The sequence below is a fragment of the Eptesicus fuscus genome, chromosome 3 (assembly GCF_027574615.1).
Source record: "Eptesicus fuscus isolate TK198812 chromosome 3, DD_ASM_mEF_20220401, whole genome shotgun sequence".
Lineage (NCBI taxonomy): Eukaryota > Metazoa > Chordata > Mammalia > Chiroptera > Vespertilionidae > Eptesicus > Eptesicus fuscus.
In genome coordinates, this window is record NC_072475.1 from 112066335 (window position 1) to 112090376 (window position 24042).

Here is a 24042-nt window from a genome sequence, read left to right on the forward strand (position 1 = left end):
TCCCCTGCTGCCAGAGCAGCCTCCTGCTGGCCTGTTAATATGCAAATTGGTCATTACTGTGAAGCTGTTCGGACCAATGTGCATATTACCTCTTTATTATATAGATATGTATATATGAATATACATGCACATTTTAAATTACTAAAACCTGTTTTTCTTTTTAACTCAGATGAAGTTGTTCTGAAATTTGAAAATGGCAAAGCCAGAGTTAAGAATGTATTTTATGAAACATTACCAGTGGCAATTAATGGAAATGGACCCACCAAGGTGAGTCACAGTGACTTTTCCCTATTTTCTTATTTTTTGGAGATAGACTATGGAGCAATATGTAGAACTTCTTTAAGAGGCTTTATTGTGGTGCCAACAATTAAATGGCTTTATCTTTTACACAGTACATTATCTGATTTTATCTAGATTAGCTGATGACTTTTTCTCAGCAATGATAACTTTTTACGCTATTTAAAACACATTTCACTTCAGTGTTTAATAATAGCAGCTAACTGGAGAGTGAGCCATGCTTCCTTCATATAGGGCAGTGGTCGGCAAACTGTGGCTCGCGAGCCACATGTGGCTCTTTGGCCCCTTGAGTGTGGCTCTTGCACAAAATACCATGGCCTGGGTGAGTCTATTTTGAAGAAGTGGCATCAGAAGAAGTTTAAGTTTAAAAAATTTGGCTCTCAAAAGAAATTTCAATCGTTGTACTGTTGGTATTTGGCTCTGTTGACTAATGAGTTTGCCGACCACTGATATAGGGTATCCTCTCCTAATAGGAATTATTGAGGTCCTTAAGGCATCATTTGTTTCACCTGAGTCACCATATTTTAAAGTAACAACTCTACTAAGATGGAGGTGTAATTATATGCCCAGAATGCTTCCTTTTGCACTTATTTTCAACCTGGGTTATAGTTGACAAACACAACTTGACTAATGAAATTTTGGATGCTTTTCAACTGTATGTAATTGAGCTTGCTAAAAATGTAATTGACTGCAAATTTATAGGTAAGTTGGTAAAGTTCATATTGCTGGTATCCAGTTAAAATTGAGCATGATTGTGTGTGTGTGTGTGTGTGTGTGTGTGTGTGTGTGCGCGCGCGCGCGAGTTGAAAACCATGTTCTGAGATACTGAGTTGGCTGGTTTACCCATAAGTATATGGAAAAGAGATTACAAGTAGATTTGCTTTGTGGGAAGGCCAAGATGGGAGATGTGTGCTGTTTCAGAGAAGTCAGAATTCCAGTAAAAGCTATATGCATCGGAAGAAATTCAAGGGAAAACTCACTTTGGCAGTATTTCCAACATCAAAATGGAAGTAGACTCCCCTTCTCCCCTATTCAACCTTTCTACCTTGCCTTATATCCCATTCCAGTTCTATAAAGCTGGCTTTCCCGTGTACTCTCCTTTCTCTATTTTGTATCAATTTCCCCAGGTGCATTATCCTTCTTATCAGCATTTTAAAGACCCTCAAATATTTTCCATTCTCTAAACAAAACAAAACCGAGCCAACACAAACTGTAATATCCTCCTCAATCCACATTGCCTGCCAGCCCTCCTGTCTTTTCACATCACAACCAGGGTGCTTCTTCTTCTTCTTCTTTTTTTTTTTTTTTGATGAAGTACTTGTTTTATTTCATACATTTTAATACAATATTCAGTCAATTAATTATTGTATGGGAAGTGGTTCCCTGATACATAAATGTGGAAGAAAAAAATGAATACTAATTTCATTACATCATATTTTAGAAAACTCATGATTTAAACTATAATTTGCCAAACATTTTATTTAAAGTGTGTTTTTCGCCCTAGCTGATTTGACTCAGTGGATAGAGCATCAGCCTGATGATTGAAGGGTCCTGGGTCTGATCTTGGTCAAGGGCACATACCTTCATTGCAGGATTGACCCTGGGCCCTGGTCTGGGCATGTGGGGGAAAGCAACCAATGTCTTTCTCACATGGATGTTTCTCTCTCTCTGTCTCTTCCCCTTCCTTGCACTCTCTCTAAAAATCAGTGGAAGTCCCTGGCTGGTTTTGCTCAGTGGATAGAGCATCAGCCTGTGAACTGAAGGGTCGCAGGTTTGATTCCGGTCAAGGGCACATGCCTGGGTTGCATGCTGGATCCCTGGTGGGGATGCGTGCAGGAGGCAACCAATAGATGATTCTCTCCCATCATTGATGTTTCCACCTCTCCCTCCCTCTCCCTTCCTCTGTGAAATCAATAAAAATATATATTTTAAAAAATCAGTGGAAAAATATCCTCAGGTGAGGATTAACAACAACAACAAAATCTTAAAGTAAGTTTTTGTAGGAGGTAACCATTCAAGTAGAAGTTTCTTTTACTGCCACAGGTCAAATGTGCCCAGGTTTACTTCTACTCTGGCTGCTTAAGAGATCATCAGAAGAAAAAGGCAACTGGTCAGTCTCTCTCTCTTTCTCTCCTCCCTTCCTCTATTTCTAAAATCAATAAGCATGTCCTCAGATAAGGACTAAAAAAAAAACAAAGTGTGAAATGGGATATTGAGAGACATCGAGAAGAATCATACCTCTCTACTGCAGCCAGAGGCATCGGGTATGAGGATGAGACACTTTCTGTGATTAAGGTCCATCATCCCAGTCAGTATCTTGTATTCCTGGATTGTGAAGGATGAATTTGCTTCACTGGTATTAGCCCTTCTATAGTCAGTACAGAAAATGGAATTCTGAATAGCAATTGCTGAAAGATGAATCAGAGGGCCGGAGACCATGGGATACCAGGACACAGGCTTTATTGGAGATCACCCTGCCGGCCGCCTTCCAGAGGGGAAAAGGGGAAGAGAGAGAGAGAGAGAGCTTGCCGGGGTGAGAGTGCCTTTTAAGGGGAGGAAAAGAGGGGACGGGGCTTAGGGCACTCAGCACACGCTGATTGGTGGTTTCATGTAAGGTACATGGTTAGGGGCCTAGGAATTTAGGAATTGGGGGCTTAGGGTATATGACAGGTGCTGATTGGTGGTTCAATGTACAGTCCATATAAGGTGTTCAGGAATGTCCGGCTGCAGGTGGAGTTTACGTCATACTCCGTCCATCAGTTGGGGGAAGGGAGAATCTATCATTCCAGGCTTTTGTTAATATTAAAAAAAATCGCCGAAACCGGTTTGGCTCAGTGGATAGAGCGTTGGCCTGCAGACTCAAGGGACCCAGGTTCCCAGGTTCGATTCCGGTCAAGGGCATGTATCTTGGTTGCAGGCACATCCCCAGTAGGGGGTGTGCAAGAGGCAGCTGGTCGATGTTTCTCTCTCATTGATGTTTCTAACTCTCTATCCCTCTCTCTTCCTCTCTGTAAAAAATCAATAAAATATATTTTTAAAAAAATTGAGAGTCCGGGCAAGGTCAGGGGGTGAAGGTCTATCTTCTGTAACTTCTTCTAGCTGAGAGGGGGCGTCGTTAGGGGCATCTACCCGGGGTCTCAAGGATTCTGGTGTTAGGTTCTGAATTCAGTGCCAGATAGATCTCTCCCACCTTCTGGTTGGCGAATGCCTGCATTCTGTTCTGCAAAAGACTAGTGAAACAGCTCTCGAGAAAGGGGGTAAAGAAATAGACATCAGTTGGCCCAATGATGGGAGGCTGGACAAGGAGTGCAGCAGCATAATTTCCCCAAGAGACTGGTTGGTGAAGTCTCGAGAGCGATCCTGTTGAGTCACTTGGGAGGTGAAAGCTGGTCCTGAGGCTGCCACAGCATCACTTGTCTGGTTTTACTGCTTTTCTGGGCCTGGAGCTGAAAGACAACTGAGACCTAGATGTTATTTTTAGCGGGGAAAAGAGTAGGGTCTCAGTTGCCTCACTAGTGATATGAAAGGGGAGAATAGGTTACCCTGGGAGTGAGGTTCTTGCTTTCCCAGTTTTGCTCCTTGCTGGGCATCCACATGCTTCTTGTAGGTCCTGAGACAGGGTTTCAAAGTATGAATAGAGCAGTGGTTAAGCTCCCTGTGGCAGTTCCAACTCCTGCTGTGATGCTGAGGGTTAGGAGGAGAGGGATTATCTGGACTCCTCTTTTGTGTCAGATATGATGGGTTACGGAGACAGGTAAAGACTGATTATTGGGGCTGCATCTACATTGGGTGAGAGACAGATGAGAGTACAGGTTCCTGTCCAGCTGATGGGGAGATAGATGTGTTTTTCCCAACAGAGGAAGAAAAATCCCTATCATGGAGACAAGCTGAAAGTTGTAGGGAGAAGTTTCTAGTTCCGCACTCCAAGCTGAGAGGGTAGTCACCATGGCGCTACCAATAAGGGGTGACAAATGAGTGATTGAGATTGTATTGCAGTGAAAGTGGGAGGGAAAGGGAAGGAAAGGAGTAGTGAGAGCCAGGGACCTGCATGGTTGGATAAGAGGTTAGACACTGAATATTCTGGTTTAGCTTAAGAAGTATCCAGCAACCTTGTCCTGTCAAGCTTAGAGACTGAATCCTCATTTTCTTGCTTAGAGTAACTTTCTTTCTTTCTACTTTTCTCTGTTCCATCTCATCACATGCACAAACCTTCACAAAAACCTTCACAATTTCAAATTAGCCTTCAAACCTTCCTTCTATGTCCTTCAAAAATGCATAACCATGCCTCAGACCTTCTATTAAGTATTTCTAAACATGTCTAGCAATCAATATTTCAGTATTGTATGTTAGAAAAGGCAGTGGGGGAAGGAGCAGGCTCCGTAGCCCGTTCCCAGGCTAGCCAGGCCTCTAGCCGCTTTAATCCCAAACCGCCACATATAGATAATGATCATAGAGGATATAAGGAGATAAGGCATTTACAGTCCAAGGAATGGCTTGGCCTTGTGGGGTGAGAGAGTGAAACTGAGGTAGGTGACTGTGGTTTGGGACATCTGGGTTTTATGAGGGGATGCATGGTAGCCCTGGCTGGGCACCAAGGTAGAATGAGAAAAGAGTGAATGGGGGAATTGAGTAAGATGCAGTGTAGACATGAGGTGGCTAATGGCTGTGAGACTAATCCGTCAACCCCCATAATAGAGACTGAGGAGGGGACAAGGGTCCCAGTGAATTTAGAGAGGGCAGAATAAGTGGCCCTAGTGTCAATTAAAAAGGAGATCGGCTTACCTGCCACCACAGTCGTTACCCGAGGCTCTGTCCTGGTGATGTAAGTCTGTGGGGCCCTGTCAGGGCCTGGGCAGCTTCTTCGGTGGCCAGTCCCAGGAGGTCTGGGAGCTCCAAACCGGATCCAGAGGGCGGCCATGCTGGACTGGCTGAGGCCAGACCCGGAGGAGCCAGACTACAGTCTGAGTTCCAGTGGCCTTCCCTTCCGCACCTTGGGCAGGGCCCAGGCGGGGGTCACGGGTTTGAGCAGGACTTGGCTCAGCGTCCTTCCTTGCTGCATTTGAAGCATGGTCCCGGAGGAGGCTTAGCCCCTGTCTTACCCGCGGTTGGAGGACCAGCACTCCGTTTGGGGTTCGTGAGAGTGGTGGCTAGGAGCTGGAAGGCCCCCTACTGGGCCTCCGCCTTGGCCTGATCTCGTCTTTGATTTTGGATTTGGGTCTCCGTGTCTCTATTATTAAAGACCTTAAAGGTCAGGTTAACGAGGTCTTTTTGAGGGGTTTGTGGACCTGCAGTTGCGGCGTATGTCGGGGAGTAAAGGTGGTCAGGTCAGTGGGAAAGGAAACCTGAGATGCCTCTCAATCTGTGAGGCTGGACATAGAGAATGGGACATGGACTCAAAGAGTGTGCCCTCAGTTCCTGCTGCCTCTCTCGGGGGTAGAGTGGACGCGAGAGTAGAAGAAGCTGTTGAGGAAGGCAGTCTTTGGGCCTGAGAATGAGTGTTAGATGGAAAGGCTGTTTTGGAGCTCAGGTTCTCAGGATTTGGGCTCCGGGACTGGGGAGAAGGCGGCTGCTGGTTAAGAGGGTCTGAAGAGAAAGAGTCTAGACGTTTTTCAATTTGAGAAAGGTCAGAGAGTGAGAAGGGAAATGGCCAGCCACCTGTAAATTTGTTTGCTGGAGGCCACAGGAGCGGAGATAAGGCGGAGAGCACAGGGGAAGGCTGGGGGTGGGGGTGGGGGGTTGGGGGGATGAGGGGGGGGTTAGAATTCTCAGAGGTAGAAATGCCCCACCCTACCTCCCATAATGAGGGCGGGACCAGGAGGGGCTTTGCAGGGAGACTGAGGACTCAGGAATCGAACACCCTGAGGGAGAGGAAGGGCCTGTAAATGCAGCAGCCACTGCCACCTCTGCTGGTCAGTGGGCGGGACCAGTGTGTGTAAAGGGAAAAAAAATGGTCAAAACTACTCCCAGAGTCCTCCAAGGACTCCTGCACTCCTGCGTTGACCTGGGAAAAAGAGTGCTTAGGCAGAGAGGGGCAGGTTTAGGATTGTAAGGAGGTGGCGAGATTGAGACACGTGGAGAGAAACAATCCGCTGGGTTGAAAGAGTCAGAAGACAGAGAAAGGGGTTTGAGAGGGCAAAGAGGACTTCCAGAGGAGGGTCTGATGGGTGGAACCTGAGTAAAGCAAGTGGGGAGAGCGGGAGGGTGGGTGGGGAGGGGAAAGCCTGTTCGTAGGAATATCGAATGCTTCCCAATCCGGTGGCAAAAATTATCTAGATCTCAGAGGATATTGGAATTTTCAGGCCACAGAGAGACATTGTCGAGTTTATATTGTGGCCAGGTAGAGCTTCTTTGAGGTTACGAGAGGGTTTGGATTGAGGGGTTCCCTTGACCGGAGGGAAAGGGCCACTGAGAAGTTGGGGAAGGAATAAGAAGCGTCCTTCTTTTCCCTCTGCCAACCTGTAGAAAAAAGGACAGGAGAAGGTTGCAAGGTCGTCACCCCGAACCTTTCCTGTGGAGTAGAGCAGAGTTTTCCCGGCCAGGTACCTGGGCTTTCGTAGAAAGTAGAACGTAGAACGTAGAACGTAGAACGTAGAACGTAGAACGTGTAGCCATGTAGTCGGGAAACTCTGAGGTCCTTCCAGGTCAAGGGAACCAGCGGTCGGGGAGGTCGGGAAGGTCCGTGAAGCCTACCGGTTAGAAGGAAGCGATGAGATTCCCACGTGTCCTGGCACGGCAGGGTTTGAGAAGTGTTCTGAGCAGGCCAATCGACTCAGAACCATGCCACCGAGCAGAGCCAGAGCAGGAGTCAGAAGCTTGGGGTTAGGTTCGAGGATAGTCCATGCTCACCCAGGGTCGGCACCATTATGAAAGATGAAACAGAGGGCCGGAGACCATGGGATACCAGGACACAGGCTTTATTGGCGATCACCCTGCCGGGCCGTCTTCCAGAGGGGAAAAGGGGAAGAGAGAGAGAGAGAGAGCTTGCCGGGGTGAGAGTGCCTTTTAAGGGGAGGAAAAGAGGGGACGGGGCTTAGGGCACTCAGCACACGCTGATTGGTGGTTTCATGTAAGGTACATGGTTAGGGGCCTAGGGATTTAGGAATTGGGGGCTTAGGGTATATGGCAGGTGCTGATTGGTGGTTCAATGTACAGTCCATATAAGGTGTTCAGGAATGTCCGGCTGCAGGTGGAGTTTACTCCGTCCATCAGTTGGGGGAAGGGAGGATCTATCAATTGCCAGTTGGTTTTAAGAATTATAAATTAATACCAGTAGCAATTGCCAGTTGGTTTTAAGAAGTGGAGACAACTCACAGCCACCATGCACCTTACCACCCACCAGGAAATGAGCCTCCAGGTTGCGTGGGTTGTTATGTCCTTGTTGAATAGAAAACACTTATCAGCCCTCATTTTTAATTCACCCAAAGATAGCTTTCGACAGTGTCGATCTCATTTGGTCCTACTTGAAATACTCTTTCCCTTTGTTTCCATGATGCTCTGCTGATCTGTCTACTAATTTTCTAGTTTTTCCTCTTCAATCTCTCTCTTTTTCTTGCTTTACTCTATATTTTTAATATCTTTTATTTTGTATGTGGAGGGGGATGGGTTTGGGGTATGGTCCTCTGCCTATACTGTTTTAGTAAAGAGTTCCATAGTATCTATCTGAGACATCTTCCTTTTCTACACACATTTTTGGGTAATTTGCTTCACTCCCACATCAACAAATCTCTCAAGGCTGATGATTTGCAGATCCTGCCACTAACTCCTGGTATCTTTCCTGAACTCCAGGTCTGAATACCCAGTTGGTAGATTTATTTGTGTGTCATATGAGACCTGGAGCTCAGCACCTTAAGCTCTGCCTCCTCTTCCATCCAATTGGTTAACCAGAACCTGGGTTTTGTTTTAGTGGTAGTTGCTTCCCTCTCCCAATCCAGGTGCTATTCTTTCTAACTGCTATGTATGGTGGTTGATGTAATTTTCTCAGTGCCATTGGCAACTTCTTAGTTTAGGCCACCTGGAACCTCCCACCAGCAATAATCACCCACCAGTAGTAGCCTAGAACACGAGTTTTTGGCTGAAGTAGAAGCCAATCACTTCACTCACCTGTGCAGCGCCCTCTATGGATTTAGGTAAAGTTCTCAATTCTCAACTTGTCTCATAAGGCTCTTTTTAAACTTTGCTCCTGTTTAGTGATCACCCATCTACTATCCCATACCAAACTCCTGGCACAATAAATATTCACACACCTATTTTTCATAATCAACCATTCTCTTTCTCAGTTCCTGCCATACTGAATACTTTTAACTTCACAAATGTTTCATGTTTCTTCTTTCTGTAAGTCTTTCGTACATGCATTTCACTCATTCTGGAATCCTCTGCCCCCAGTTCCACTCCTGTACCCAGTTACTCCATCTTGTTCATCTTTTAGTGTCAGCTTAGTCTTCACTCCTATGTATGCTTTTATAATATCTGGAACTTTGTCCATCAAGTACATACTACACACTGGACAGTAATAGAATTTACCTGATTTTTAGTCTCACTTACTGTGGCTTTAGCCCAGGAATTATAGAACTCATATCTATTCCATTAATGTTTTGCTTTCCTGGGGTTCAGCACTTGTGTACCCTATATTAGCCTTTCAATAAATGGAATTTGAATGACACAGTCTAAACAATGTATTGATTTAGCATTATTCTTGAGAGTGGTAAGACAGGTTTCTTTTCTGGAAAGACAAATACTTGTAAAATTGCTGTTGGGTTCAGTGGCTTGGCTCAGTGGTTGAGTTCCACCTATGGACTGGGAGTTCATGGTTCAATTCCCAATTCCCAGTTCAGTTCCTGGCTCAATAAGCTGTGGGAAGGGGGGAGGGAAGTGTGCAGGAGGCAGCTAATCAATGATTCTTTATAATCATTGATATTTCATTTTCTTTATTGATTAAGGTATTACATATGTGTCCTTATCACCCCATTGCCCCCCCACACACACTCATGCTATCACCCCCCTGGTGTCTGTGTCCATTGGTTAGGCTTATATGTATGCATACAAGTCCTTTGGTTGACCCCTCCCCCTTACCCCTACACCCCCTCCCCCGCAACCTTCCCTCTGAGGTTTGACGACCTCATCGATGCTTCTCTGTCTCTGGATCTGTCTTTGTTCTTTAGTTTATGTTGTTCATTATATTCCATAAATGAGTGAGATCATGTGATATTTACCTTTCTCTTACTGGCTTATTTCACATAGCATAATGCTCTCCAGTTCCATCCATGCTGTTGCAAATGGTAAGAATTCTTTCTTTTTTTACTGCAGCATAGTATTCCATTGTGTAGATGTACCATTTTTTTTAATCCACTCAACTGCTGATGGGCACTTAGGCTGTTTCCAAATCTTAGCTATGGTAAATTGTGCTTCTATGAACATAGGGGTGCATATATCCTTTCTGATTGGTGGTTCTAGTTTCTTGGGATATATTCCTAGAAGTGGGGTCACTGGGTTAAATGGGAGGTCCATTTGTAGTTTTTTGAGGAAACTCCACACTGTTCTCCACAGTGGCTGCACCAGTCTGCATTCCCACCAGCAGTGCTTGAGGGTTCCTTTTTTTCCACATCCTCACCAGAACTTGTCGTTTGTTGATGATAGCCATATCTGACAGGTGTGAGATGGTAATGCGTTGTCATTTTGATTTGCATCTCTCAGATAATTAGTGACTTTGAGCATGTTTTCATATGTCTCTTGGCCTTTCTTATGTCCTCTTTCAAAAAGTGTCTATTTAGGTCTGTTGCTCATATTTTGATTGGGTTATCTTCCTTTTGTTAAGTTGTATGAGTTCCCTGTAAATGTTGGAGATTAAACCCTTATTGGTGACAGCATTGGAAAATATGTTCTCCCATGTAGTAGGCTTTCTTGTTTTGTTGATGGTTTCTTTTGCTGTGCAGAAGCTTTTTATTTTGATGTAGTCCCATTTGTTTATTTTCTCTTTAGTTTCCATTGCCCTAGGGGCTCTATTGGTGAAGATATTGCTTCGGCATATGTCTGAGATTTTGCTACCTCTGGATTCCACTAGTATTTTAATGGTTTCCCATCTTATGTTTTAGTCCTTTATCCATTTTGAGTTTATTTTTATGTATGGTGTAAGTTGGTGTTCTAGTTTAATTTTTTTTGCATGTATCTGTCCAATTTTCCCAGCACCACTTATTGAAGAGACTGTCTTGACTCCATTGTAGGTTCTTGCCTCCTTTGTCAAATATTAATTGAGTATAGTGGTTTCGGTCGATTTCTGGGTTCTCTATTCTATTCCATTGATCTATATCTGTTCTTGTGCCAGTACCAGGCAGTTTTGAGAACAGTGGCTTTGTAATACAGTTTGAAATCTGGTATTGAGATCCCACCTACTTGGTTCTTCTTTCTCAGGATTGCTGTGGCTATTCAGGGTCTTTTTTAATTACAGATGAATTTTTGGCGAATTCATACCAGATCTGTGAAATATGCCGTTGGTATATTAATGGGAAGTGCATTGAATCTGTAGATAGCTTTGGGTAGTATGGACATTTTAATGATGTTGATTCTACCGATCCATGAACACGGTATGTTCTTCTATCTGTTTATGTCTTCCTCTATCTCTTTTTTCAATGTCTTGTAGTTTTCCGAGTACAGGTCTTTTACTTCCTTAGTTAAGTTTATTCCTTGGTATCTTAATTTTTTTGGTGCGATGGTAAATGGGATTGTTTTTTTAGTCTCTCTTTCTGTAAGTTTACTATTGGTGTATAGAAATGCCATGGATTTCTTGGTGTTAATTTTGTGTCCTGCTACGTTGCTGAATTCATTTATTAAATCTACTAATTTTTTTATTTAGTCTTTAGGGTTTTCTATATACAATATCATGTCATCTGCGAATAAGGACAGTTTTACTTCTTCTTTTCCAATGTGGATGCCTTTTATTTCTTCTTCTTGTCTGATCGTAATGGCTAGTACTTCCAGTACTATGTCGAACAGGAATGGTGAGAGTGGGAATCCCTTTCTTGTTCCTGTTCTTAGGGGAAATGGATTTAGTTTTTGCCCATTGACAATGATGTTGGCTGTAGGTTTGTCATATAAAGCTTTTATTATGTTGAGCTTTGATCCCTCTATTCCCCCTTTGCTGAGAGTTTTTATCAAGAAAGGGTGTTGGATTTTGTCAAATGCTTTTTCTGCATCAGTTGACATGACTATGTGATTTTTTTCTCTCAGTTTGTTTATGTGATGTATCACGTTTATTGATTTGCGGATATTGTACCTATCCTTGCATCCCCGGGGTAAATTCTACTTGATCATTCTGTATGATCTTTCTGATGTACTGCTGGATCTGATTTGCTAGAATTTTGTTGAGGATTTTGCGATTTTTTCATGAGGGATATTGGCCTGTAATTCTCTTTCATTGTGTTGTCTTTATCTGGTTTTAGTAATAGGGTAATGCTGGCTTCATAGACTGAGCTTGGAAGTGTGCCTTCCTCTTGAATTTTTTGGAATACTCTGAGGAGGTTAGGTTTTAGTTCTTTCTTGAATGTTTGGTAAAACTCCCCTATGAAGCCATCTGGCCCTGGGCTTTTGTTTGCTGGAAGCTTTTTTTTATGACTGCTTCAATTTCTTCCATAGTTATCTGCCTATTTAGATTTTTAAATTCTTCATGATTGACTTTAGGAAGGTTGTATTTTTCTAGGAATATGTCCATTTCCTTCAGGTTTTTGATTTTGTTGGAATAGAGTTGTTCTTACTATTTTTAACAATCCTTTGTATTTCTGTGGAGTCTGTTGTTATTTTGCCTCTTTAATTTCTGATTTTGTTTATTTGGTTCCTCTCTCTTTGCTTCTTGGTGAGCCTGGCTAGAGTTTCATCAATCTTGTTTATCCTTTCAAAGAACCAACTGTTGGTTTCATTGATCTTTTGTTTTTGTTTTGTTTTGTTTTTGGTCTCTATGTCATTTATTTCTGCTCTCATCTTTATTATCTCCTTCCTTCTGCTCCTCAGGGCTTTTCTTGTTGCTCTCTTTCTAATTCAATAAGTTGTAGAGTTAGATGATTTACTACCATTTTTTTCTTGTTTTTAGACTTAGGCCTGTAGAGCTATTAACTTCCCTCTCAGGACTGTTTTCATTGTGTCCCATAGATTTTGAATTGTTGTGTTTTCATTGACATTAGTTCCCAGGATGTTTTTAATTTCTTCTTTGATCTCTTTGGTAATACAATCATTGCTTAATAGCATGCTATTCAGCTTCCAAGTGTTTCAATTTTTTCTATTCTTTTTATTATAGTTTATTTCTAATATTATGTCATTGTGGTCTTAGAAGATGCTTGATATGATTTCAATCTTCTTGAATTTGGGGTGACATTGCCTGTGACCCAATATTTGGTATATCTTTGAAAATGACCTATGTGCACTTGAGAAGAATGTATATCCGTGGCTTTGGGGTGAAATGTTCTGAAGATGTCAATTAATTCCATCTGATCTAGTGACTCATTTAGGATTGCTGTTTCTTTACTGATTTTTTCTCTGGAGGATTTGTCCAATGGCTTTAGTGGGGTATTAAAGTCCCCTACTATGATTGTATTGTTGTCAATCACTCCCTTGATATATTCCAGGAATTTTTTTATGTATTTGTGTGCTCCTGCGTTGGGTGTATATATGTTTATCAGGGTTATATCATCTTTGTTTTATCAATCCCTTTAGTATTATGAAGTGGCCTCCCTTATCTCTTGTTATGGCCTTCACTTTGAGGTCCATTTTGTCTGATATAAGTATTCCTACCCCAGCTTTTTTTTCATTTCCATTTTCCTGACATATTTTTCCATCCCTTCATTCTCAGTCTGTGTGAGTCTCTTGCTCTGAGGTGGGTCTCTTCTAGACAACATATATATGGGTCATGAATTTTTATCCATTCAGCCACTCAATGTCTTTTGATTGGAGCATTTATTTCATTTATGTTTAAAGTTATTATTGATAGGTTCTTGTTTGTAGCCATTTTTATTTTTGTGCTTGTGTTCCTTCTTCCCTTTTTATTTCTTCTTTTTACACCATTTCCTTTTGCATTTCTTGCATCGCTCACTTGGTAGTGATAAAATCCCTTAGATGTGCATTATCTGTGAAGCTCCTAATTTCTCCTTCAATTTTGAATGATAGCTTTGATGGCTTGGATTCAGGCCCTTGCTTTGTATCACGTTGTAAATTTCCTTCCATTCTTTTCTGGCCTGATTTGTTTTTGTTGATAAATAATTTGATAATCTAAAGGGAGATCCCTTGTATGTAACTTCCCATCTCTCTCTTGCAGCCTTTAAGATTCTCTCTTTGTCCTGAACATTTGCCTTCATAATTATGACGTGTCTTGGTGTGGGTCTTTTCAGGTTCATATTGTTTGGGACTCTCTGTGCTTGTGTGACTTTTTTCTTCCCCACATCAGGGAAGTTTTCTGATATTATTTCTTCAAATAGGTTTTCTAATCCTCGTTCCTCTTCCTGTTATTCTGGCACCCCTATTATTCATATATAGGTTCATTTCATGTTGTCCCAAAGCTCCCTTAGGCTCTTCTCCTGTCTTTTAATTTTTTTCTCCAATTGCAGTTCAGATTGTGTGTGTTTTCCTTCCCTGTCTTCTAATTCACTAGTTCATTCCTCCACTTCTCCTAGTCTACTGCTGAAACTTTTCATGTTTTTTTTTTTTATTGCAGCTATATCACTCTTTATTTCTTCTTGATTCTTACATAAGTTGTTGATTTTTTTATCCATCCAGTTTATGAACTGTACAACCCTTATTCTGAATTCTTTTTCTGACATATTGCATGCCTCCATTTCACATAGCTGCTTTTCTGGAGCTTCCTTCTTTTTTTTTCTTTGGTGGTTTCTTTGTCTCCCCATTTTTGCTCTCCCTGAAAGATCTGTGTTGAGTCATGTAGGGGCTGATTCCTGGGTGGCAGTGGCTTCTTGGGCGGCGGCTGCTCCTCGAGTGGTCATGGCAGTGGCTCCTCCTTAGTTAGCGGCAGCTCTTCTGGTGGGTGCTGTTCGCAGCAGTGGTGGCTCCTCTGGCTGGTGGGGGCAGGCTGCTCCCACAGCTGTTGCTCCTCGGAAGGGGGCGGGTTGCTCACAAGGCTGCTGCTCCTCAGACGGGGGTGGGCTGCTCACGTGGCTGCTGCTCCTCTGATGGGGTGGGGTGCTCCTCAGATGGGGGCATGCTGCTTGCACAGCTGCTGCTCCTTGGACAGGGGTGGGCTGCTCACGAGGCTGCTGCTCCTCGGATGGGGTGGGCTGCTCCTCAGACAGGGGTGGGCTACTTGGATGGCTGCTCATCCTCGGATGGATGCAGGCTGTGTGCAGCTGCTACTCCTCAGATGGGGGCTGGCAATGCAGGGCTGCCACTCCTCAGTTGTGGGCAGGCTGCTCATGTGGCTGCTGGTCCTCGGGCGGGGGCGGGGAGCCTGCTCCTCAGACCGGGCCGGCTGCTCTCGGGGCTGCTGCTCCTCAGATGGGCACAGGCTGCTCACGTGGCTGTTGCTCGTGTTTCACAGTGCCCTGGGCATTCTCCAGGCATCCTCTGCCCTTCCTGGCTGCAGATTGTCTCACCAGCTGTGTCTACTTTGCCAATTTGGGATGGATGTTGTTCGATTTAATGTTGCTCATTCTGACTGATCCAGGACAAGGTTCGGGACATGTCCATCTATTCCAGGGACGCCAACATTTTGTCTCCCTGGACAGACATTTTAGGCGCCTGCCTCATTATTGATGTTTTTATCTCTCTCTCCGTCTCCCTTCCTCTCTGAAATCAATAAAAATATTTTTTTATTTTATTTTAATGAATCTTTATTGTTCAGATTACAACTGTTTCTCCTTTTTCCCCCCATATCTCCCCACCACCCAGTTCCCACCCCCCCTCTGCCCTTACCTCCCCCCCCCCGCTGTCCTTATCCATAGGTGTATGATTTTTGTCCAGTCTCTTCCCATACTCCCCACACAGACACCCCTTTCCCCCTGAGAATTATCAATCCACTCCCATTCTATGCCTCTGATTCTATTAAGTTCACCAGTTTATTCTGTTCCTCAGATTTTTAATTCACTTGACTTTTAGATTCACTTGTTGATAGATATGTATTAGTTGTTCATAATTTTTATCTTTCTTCTTCTTTTTCCTCTTTTTAAAGAATACCTTTCAGCATTTCATATAATGCTGGTTTGGTGGTGATGAACTCCTTTAGCTTTTTCTTATCTGTGAAGCTCTTTATCTGCCCTTCAATTCTGAATGATAACTTTGCTGGGTAGAGTAGTCTTGGTTGTAGGTTCCTGCTATTCATCACTTTGAATATTTCTTGCCACTCCCTTCTGGCCTGCATAGTTTCTGTTGAGAAATTAGCTGATAATCGTATGGGAGCTCACTTGTAGGTAACTAACTGTTTTTCTCTTGCTGCTTGTAAGATTCTCTCTTTGTCTTTTGCCCTTGGCATTTTAATTATGATGTGTCTTGGTGTAGTCCTCTTTGGATTCCTTTTGTTTGGGGTTCTGTGCGCTTCCTGGACTTGTAAGTCTATTTCTTTCATCAGGTGGGGGAAGTTTTCGTTCATTATTTCTTCAAATAGGTTTTCAGTATCTTGCTCTCTCTCTTCTTCTGGTACTCCCATAATTCTGATGTTGGTTCACTTGAAGTTGTCCCAGATGCTTCTTACACTATCTTCAACCTTCTGAATTCTCTTCTCTTCATGCTTCTCTGGAGGAGTGTCCTTGGCCTCTTTGTATTCCAAATCTTTGAGTTGATTCTTGCGATCCTCTAGTCTGCTGTTGGGTCTCTGTATAATATTTTTTATCTCAGTCAGTGTATGTTTAATTTCTAGTTGGTCCTTTTTCATATCCTCAAGGGTCTCATTGAATTTATCGGCCTTTTCCATGAAATTCTTGAAAAACCTTATAACCGTGGTTTTGAACTCTATGTCCAGTCGCTTGTTCTCCTCCATTTCTTTGGTTTGTGATCTGTTTCCTTGCCTCCTCATTTTCTCTGCTTCCCTGAGTTGGTAGGGTAGTTTTGTGTACTAGGTGTCCTATTGGTTCAATGGGTCAGCCTCCCAGTTACTTGAGGTGGACACTCTTGGTGTACCCTTGTGTACTGTGTGTCCCCCAGCAGGAGCTACAGCAAGAACTAGTTTTCTCCTCCTTTGCTTGGGTGGTTTTGGAGCAGTCTGACTGGAGCTGCAGTTAATTTGGTTGAGCTGCCACAGAACAGGCCATTTATATGCAAAAGCCGTTGTGTGGAGCCTGGGCGGGTTTGTAGAATGTGCGGGGCGGGGTCTCAGGGCGGGGCGGGGTCTCAGGGCGTCACTAGGCTGGGGCGTGGCCAACGGCGATGGCTGGCGTCAGCCGTCTCTGCCTTTCCACGTTTCTAAGTCCCTGTGCCCCGTGCTCCAGTGCAGTAAAACAATGATTGCTGTGTGCACCTCTGCAAAAAAGTCACTCGACCTGATGGCCGAGAGTCCAGCTTCTCCCCATAGGTGTCTGGGTCCCCTGAGTATCCCCAGAAACTGGATTTCAGAGTGATCGGGAGCTTGTCTCCCTTTGGGTTGAAGAAAAGCTGCGCACCCAGTCGCCCGCCGCCAGCCCGATTCACGTGCCTCCGTACCTCACTCAGCTTTTCAGCGTTTGTGCTCATTTCTTTCCTTAGTTGTAAATCTACCACTCAGCCATCTTTCCCGTGGTTCTGGGTGGTAGACGTTTTGTCTTTTAGTTCTATTTTTGAAATTGTTGTGTGAGGCAGCAGATTAGTTGTTTAACTATGCTGCCATCTTGGTTCCTCCAAGACCCTACATTTTCTAAAAATATATATTTTTTAAAAATTGCTGTGGATCACCATAACTGTCTCTAGGAAAATTTTACAAATGGAGAAATTTTGTCTAGAAAGCCCTTTACACCGTGTGTGTGCATGTGCATCCATGTATGTGCTTGTGTGTGTGTGTGTGTTCGCAATTTCTCTGTTAGCCTTCTGTCTGATAACTTGGTGCCAGTTAGCAAGGGTTTTATAGACATCTATAACTAAATATTGTGCTGTTCCTTTTTGGTAGTATACTGTTTTAATCAAATTTAAATTTGATTACATTAAATCAAATTTAAATGTTTTAGAAGAGGGAGCATGGTCCTGTGAATTTAGCTATTGTGAGTTCAGTGGTTTTAATGTGATCATCAGTTTCTTACGAATTCCCAGGCTAACCTGATTGGAGTTTTACAAAGTGACTAAAGGATTTCTCACAAGAAAAGGTTCACTAATCCTTAATCATTTAGAAAGAACTATGTGTACTAAGAAATTTTAAGTCTCCTGGGAAACATTTTCAGTTTGGGCTGTAATTATTCTGGCATTTTGATTTGTGTGTGTGTGTGTGTTAACTGTAACTGTTTTTATTGAGGGTATTACAGATGCCCCCCTTATTTACTCCCCATTGCCCCCCCTACCCAGTTCCTGCCCAGCCACAGGCCTTCACCACCCTATTGTCTGTATCCATAGTTAATGCAATCTCTTCCCACTACCCACTTCCTTCTGAGATTCACCAGTCTGTTCCATGTTTCCATGCCTCTATTTCTATTTTATTTTGTTCAGTAGATTTCTTGTTCATTTATTTTCATTTATAGATTCAATTGTTGATAGATATGTGTTTATTGCCATTTGAATATTCATATTTTGTATCTATTTTTTTCTTCTTCTTCCTCTTCTTAAAGAATACCCTTCAACATTTTCTGTAATACTGGTTTAGTGCTGATAACTCCTTTAGCTCATTCTTGTCTGTGAAGCTCTGTATCTGTCCTTCAATTCTAAATGATAGCTTTGCTGGGTAGAGTAATCTTAGTTTTAGGTCCTTGCTATTCATCACTTTGAATATTTCTTGTCACTCCCTTCTGGCCTGCATAGTTTCTGTTGAGAAATCAGATGACAGTCCTATGGGCACTCCCTTGTAGGTAACTAACTGCTTTCCTCTTGCTGCTTTTAAGATTCTCTCTTTGTCTTTAACACTTGGCATTTAATTTTGATGTGTCTTGATGTGGACCTCTTTGGGCTCCTCTTGTTTGGGACTCTCTGAGCTTCCTGGACTTGTAAGTCTATTTCTTTCACCAGGTAGGGGAGGTTTTCTGTCATTATTTCTTCAAATAGGTATTCCATATCTTGCTCTCTCTTTCCTTCTTCTGGTAACGCCATAATGCGAATGTTGGTACACTTGAAGTTGTCCCAGAGGCTCCTTACACTTTCTTCATATTTTTTAATTCTTTTTTCTTTTTGTTCTTCTTATTGGGTGTTTCTTGCCTCCTAATATTCCAAATCATTTATTTGATTCCCAGAATCCTCTACTGTTGAGTCGCTGTAAGTTATTATTTATTTCAGTTAGTGTATGCTTAATTTCTGACTGGTCCTTTTTCATGTCTTTGACATTCTCACTAAGATCCTTGAAAGTCTCGTGAAGATCCTTGAGTAACCTTATAACCATGATTTTGAACTCTGCATCCATTAGTTTACTTTCTTCCATTTCTTTCATTTGTGATATGCTTCTTTGTCTCCCCATTTTGGCTGCTTCCTTGTGTTTGTTTCTATGTATTGGGTAGAGCTGCTATGTCTCCTGGAATTGGTAGAGTGGCCTTGTGTAGTAGGTGTCATATAGGGCCCCAGCCACCTGAGCTGGGCACTCAAGGTGTGCTGCTGTGTGGGCTGTGTGCACAATCTTGTAGTTGAACTTTGATTGTTATTGGCATCATTGGCAGGAATTGACCTTCAGGCCAATTGGCTGTGAGGACCAGCTGTGTCTGCAATGGAAGAGTATCTCTGCAGGAGACACCCCTATGAAGCAAGACTTGCTTCAGTGGGGTTTTGGTGCTCAGTGAGTCTGTCCCTCAAGTGTGTTGCTTGTGGATATTTAGGGTTGTAATTTGGTATGGTCTGATGCTGTCCACTGTATTCACTGGCTCTGTAGACTCCCAGGAAGTGCAAAGTCATCCACTGCCTGGGACCACCAGGCAGGAGCTACAGAGAGGTCTGCAGATGGCTATTCCTTGTACTGGCCATATGAAGTGTCCTGGTAAGTCCAAGCTGTGAAGCATGGCAGGCTGGGGTTAGTGCCAGGTCTTCTGTCTTCTATTAATAGGTTTGGGGTATGCTGATGCCAGCTGCTGCTTATTTAAGAGATTTTAGCAAGGTCTAAAGCCAGAGCCAGGATAGACTCTTTGTATGGAAAAGCTGATGCAAATAGTTTGAGTGGGGCTGCAAATTAGATGGGAAGAGTCTCAGGGAATCATCATGGCAGAGCAGACACTTAACCTTTTGCACTCGGATGTCGAGTGTGACTCGACATGGTTAGCATTAGAATAAAGGAATCAAGAAAAAGCAAGCAAGTGCAAACGGTCAGGCTGTTGGGAACTCAGAGATGGCTGCAAGTCAGCTTTGTGATGGGGAGGTCCCAGCACAGGAACCCTGTTAACACCCCTGTCTGAGAGAAAACTGCCCTGCAATTCCTGCTGCAATGCCAGATAATCCAGTTCTTCCCCATATGTCCCTGTGTTCCCCAAAGCCACCTGGCACTGGAGCTTAGAGGGATCAAGTCCAAGTAAGTTTGTGTGTTGGCCCTTTAAGAAGAACATCTGGGTCTCCAGCAGCCTCCATGTCACTCAGCCACAGTTCTTGCTGATTTTTATATCCCAGAGTTATGGGAACTTTTTTCCCAGCTCTGGAACCCTAGCCTGGGGTCTGGTGTGGGGTTGGAGCCCCTTGCTCCTCACACGGGGCCTCTGCAGCCAAGAAATCCCTCCCAATTTAAAAAAGTCACACCAGTGTGTCAGACCAACCTGTTCTGTGCCTCCGCCCTCCTACCAGTCTCAATGTGCTTTCTTCTTTACTTCTCTAGTTGTAGGACTTACATTGAGCCAGCTTTCAGGCAGTTCTGAATGATAGTTGTTCTTATTTTAGTTGTAATTTTGATTTGGTTGTGGGAGGTGGTGGTACTGGCATTTACCTACACTGCCATCTTGGTTCCCCTCTGTTTCTGACATTTTAATCAGTATGATGATCCTGTTTTATTTTCTCTGACATAATCCAAGCTAGTCTATTTTTCTATGATTTTATTTGGCATAAAAAATGAAGTTTTCTTTTATTATTTGATATAGTATAAAATTTTGAGAAAAGACTATATAAAAAAGCATTCAACTAATGCTAATATATCACACTTTTCCCTCTGTACAGGCTAACAGTGAAAGAAAGTAGATTACTCTTTAGACATAACAACCATAAAAAGTAAAACATTTTTATATGAGTTATATAAGTTAATTTTAGTTATTATTTTATTGATTGAGGGATGAATATAATGTCAGTGGGTTTTGTGCCATAACATTGAACTCAATAAAACCTAGGCCATTTTGTTCAGTGGATGCCTGAAACAGTGAATAGTACCAAACCCTATATATACTGTGTTTTTTCCTACATATACACACTTTTTCACTTAAAGAAGCACTTCCAGCTTCTCATTGTCGCATACAAATTACCAGTATCACTCCCCTGGCATTTGAGGGTCATTGTTAAGTGACTAAACAGGTGCAGAGCGTATACAGGTTTCATACCTGGAAAAGGGATGATTCACATCCTAGGCAGGAGCGAGCCAGATGGCGTGAGATTTCATTATGCTACTCAGAACAATGTGCAATTTAAAACTTATGAGTTGTTTATTTCTGAAATGATTCTTTTAATATTTCAGATCAAGGTTGACCAGAGTAACCTCGATCTGAAATATTAAACTGTGGGTAGAGGACGGCTACTGTATACATATAAAATGTAAATGATAAATTGTTTGTAGTGTGTTTATAGACCAAAGTATTGTTGTTAATCCTTACCTGAGGATATTTTTCCATTGATTTTTAGAGAGAGTAGAAAGGAGGGGGAGAGAAAGAGATCAACATCAATGTGAGAGAGACACATCAATTGGTTACCTCCTGCACTAGCCCCTACCATGGCCAGAGATCCAGCCTGCAACTGAGGTACATGCCCTTGACCGGAATTGAACCTGGGACCCTTCAGTCCGAGGGCTGACATTCTATCCACTAGGCCAAGCCAGCTAGGGCAGTTAATTTATTACTTACTTCCTCTAAATCTCATGCTATTATTAGGAAGAACAATTTTAAAATAATTTTTAGCTCAGTTGCCGTGGCTCAGTGGTTGAGTATTGACCTATGCACCAGGAGGTCATGATTCGATTCCCGGTGAGGGCACATGCCTAGGTTGCGGGCTCGATCCCCTGTGGGAGGCGTGCAGGAGGCGGCAATCAATGATTCTCTTTCATCATTGTTGCTTTTATCTCTCCCTCTCCTTTCTTCTCTGAAATCAATAAAAATATATTTTAAAAAATAATTTTTAAAATAACTGACAGCCTCACTAACCTCCCATATTGTTTTCATTCATAACTGCTTTCAGTTTTATGTCCCTTCAGAATACATCCATGAGCACCTATATTTTTCATTTGTTTTCATAATGGTTTATAAACAATTTTGTGTGTTTTTTTAAACTGTATTGTTGATACTATTACAGATATCCCCATTGACCCCCCCTTTGCCTACCTCTACCCTTCTCCGCCCCCCCCCCCCTTCCCTCTGGCCCTCACCACACTGTTGTCTGTGACTATGGATTATTCATATACATTCTTTGACTAATCCCTTCACCTTCTCTCATCCATTTTGTGATTTTTAATTAGCATTTTATTTTAAATATAGGGTGTCCCAAAAAATGATTTTTTTCTTTTTAGATTTAATCCACTGGAATTAATAATTCTTCAAAATGTGTATACATTTCTTTGGGACACACTGTATGTTTCTATATCCTATTTAATTTTTATATTTGTCTAGATAAAATCTAATATAAATCAGTTTTTAGGTAGAAACTATGATTTCTGGTTTAAAGCATTACTTTTATTCTTGAAGCAAATTTATTGTTAGTAGCATATCATAAGATGCTTTAAAAAAAAACCACACAAATGTTGGAGATTCACAGGAGATGGCAGCATGGTTAAATGCCTGTACTCACCGCCTCCCACAACCACATCAAAATTATAACTAAAATACAGAACAACCATCATCCAGAGCCATTGGAAAGCTGGCTGATAGGAGGTGCGGAGCATGGAACAGGCTGGTCTGGCACCCACATGTGCTGCTTTTTTAATCGGGAGGGAGATCATCTTTGTGGAGGCCACTTGGGGGAGCAAGGGGTCCCAGTCCCACATCAGACCCCCCAACCCAGGGTCCCAGAGCTGGGAAAAGTGGTCCCTATGGGTATTAAGAACTATGGGCTGTAAAAACCAGTGTGGATTTGGGCTCAGTGACAGAGAGGCTGCTGGAGACCCAGCTGTTCCTCTTAAAAGGCCAGTACCATGACCTGAACTGACAAGGTCCTGCTCCCTCTGAGCTCTAGCATCAGGGCGAGGCTCTCAGGAACACAGACACGTATGAGGAGGAACTGAATTGTCTGCATCAGGGCAGGAGCTTGGGGGCGGCTTTCTCCCAGATGGAATGCTTGCAGTTTCTGTGCTGAGACTTCCTGGGTTGCAGGGCTGACCACTAACCACTTCTGTTTGCTCTGCCCTGGTGATTCTTTAAGACCCCACCTCATCCAATTTTCAACCCCACCTAAGCTGTGTGCAGCAGCTATTGTATATGAAATGGCCTGTCCTTGCTCAGGCTAAAATCTTTCAAACAAGCTGCAGCTGGGTCAGGGAGCCCTAAACCTATCAATAAAAGGCCCAAGACCTGGCACCAGCACCAGCACCAGTTGGCCTTACTTCATAGCTGAACCTAATAGGGACACTTCCAAACCCAATACAAAGAGGAGGAATATGCAGATCTCTCTAGCTCCTGCTGGGTTGCCCCAAGCAGTGGCTGACTTTGCACTTTCTTGGAGACCCAAGAGCCAGTGTACCCAGTTGTCAGTGTCAGACCATACCACATTACAACTCTACACATCCATAAGTGACACACTCAAGAGCCAGACTCAGTGAGCATCAAAACCCCACTGAAGCAAGTCCTTCTCCATAGGGGTGTCTCCTGCACAGCAGCTCTCCCACTGTAGTCACAGGTGGTCCTCACAGTCAGTTGACCTCCCAGTGACACCAACATCAATCAAGTCTCAACTAAAACAAAACTGTTCTCACAGCCCACAAAGGGGTGCACCTAGAGTTCCCAGCTCAGGTGACTGGGGAAGCTGAGCCACTGGGCCCTATAGAACACCTACTACACAAGGCCACCCAACAACTCAAGGGGACATAGCAGCTCTATCCAATACATAGAAACAAACACCAGGGAAGCAGCCAAAATGGGGAGATGAAGAAACATGTCACAAATGAAAGAAATAGAAGAAAGCAAACTACTGGATATAGAGTTCAAAACCAGGGTTATAAGGTTACTCATGAATCTTCTAGAAACCTCCCCCCCCCAAAAAAAAAAAAAGGAAAAGGACCAGTCAGAAATTAAGCATACACTGACAGAATAAAGAATAATATACAGTGACTCAACAGTAGAATAAAGGATTCTGAGCATCAAATCAACTATTTGAAATATGAGGAAGCAAAAAACACCCAACCAGAAGAGCAAAAAGAAAAAGGAATCTAAAAATATGAAGATAGTATAAGGAGCCTCTGGGACAACTTTAAGTGTACCAATATTCGCATTATGAAGGTGCCAGAAGAAGAGAGAGATTAAGATATTGAAAACCTATTTGAAGAAATAATGACAGACAACCTCC

The 24042-nt window shown here is 42.9% G+C and overlaps 1 protein-coding gene across 2 annotated transcripts in view; it reads left to right on the top strand.

The window, feature by feature from the left end:
- Window positions 1-24042, top strand: part of PLOD2 (procollagen-lysine,2-oxoglutarate 5-dioxygenase 2) — a 253440-nt gene that overhangs the window by 148363 nt on the left and 81035 nt on the right. For both annotated transcript variants that reach the window (XM_054714121.1, XM_054714122.1), the window contains exon 7: window positions 170-267. In XM_054714121.1, the coding sequence (XP_054570096.1) occupies window positions 170-267 (98 nt within the window). The remainder of the gene's footprint in view (window positions 1-169; window positions 268-24042) is intronic.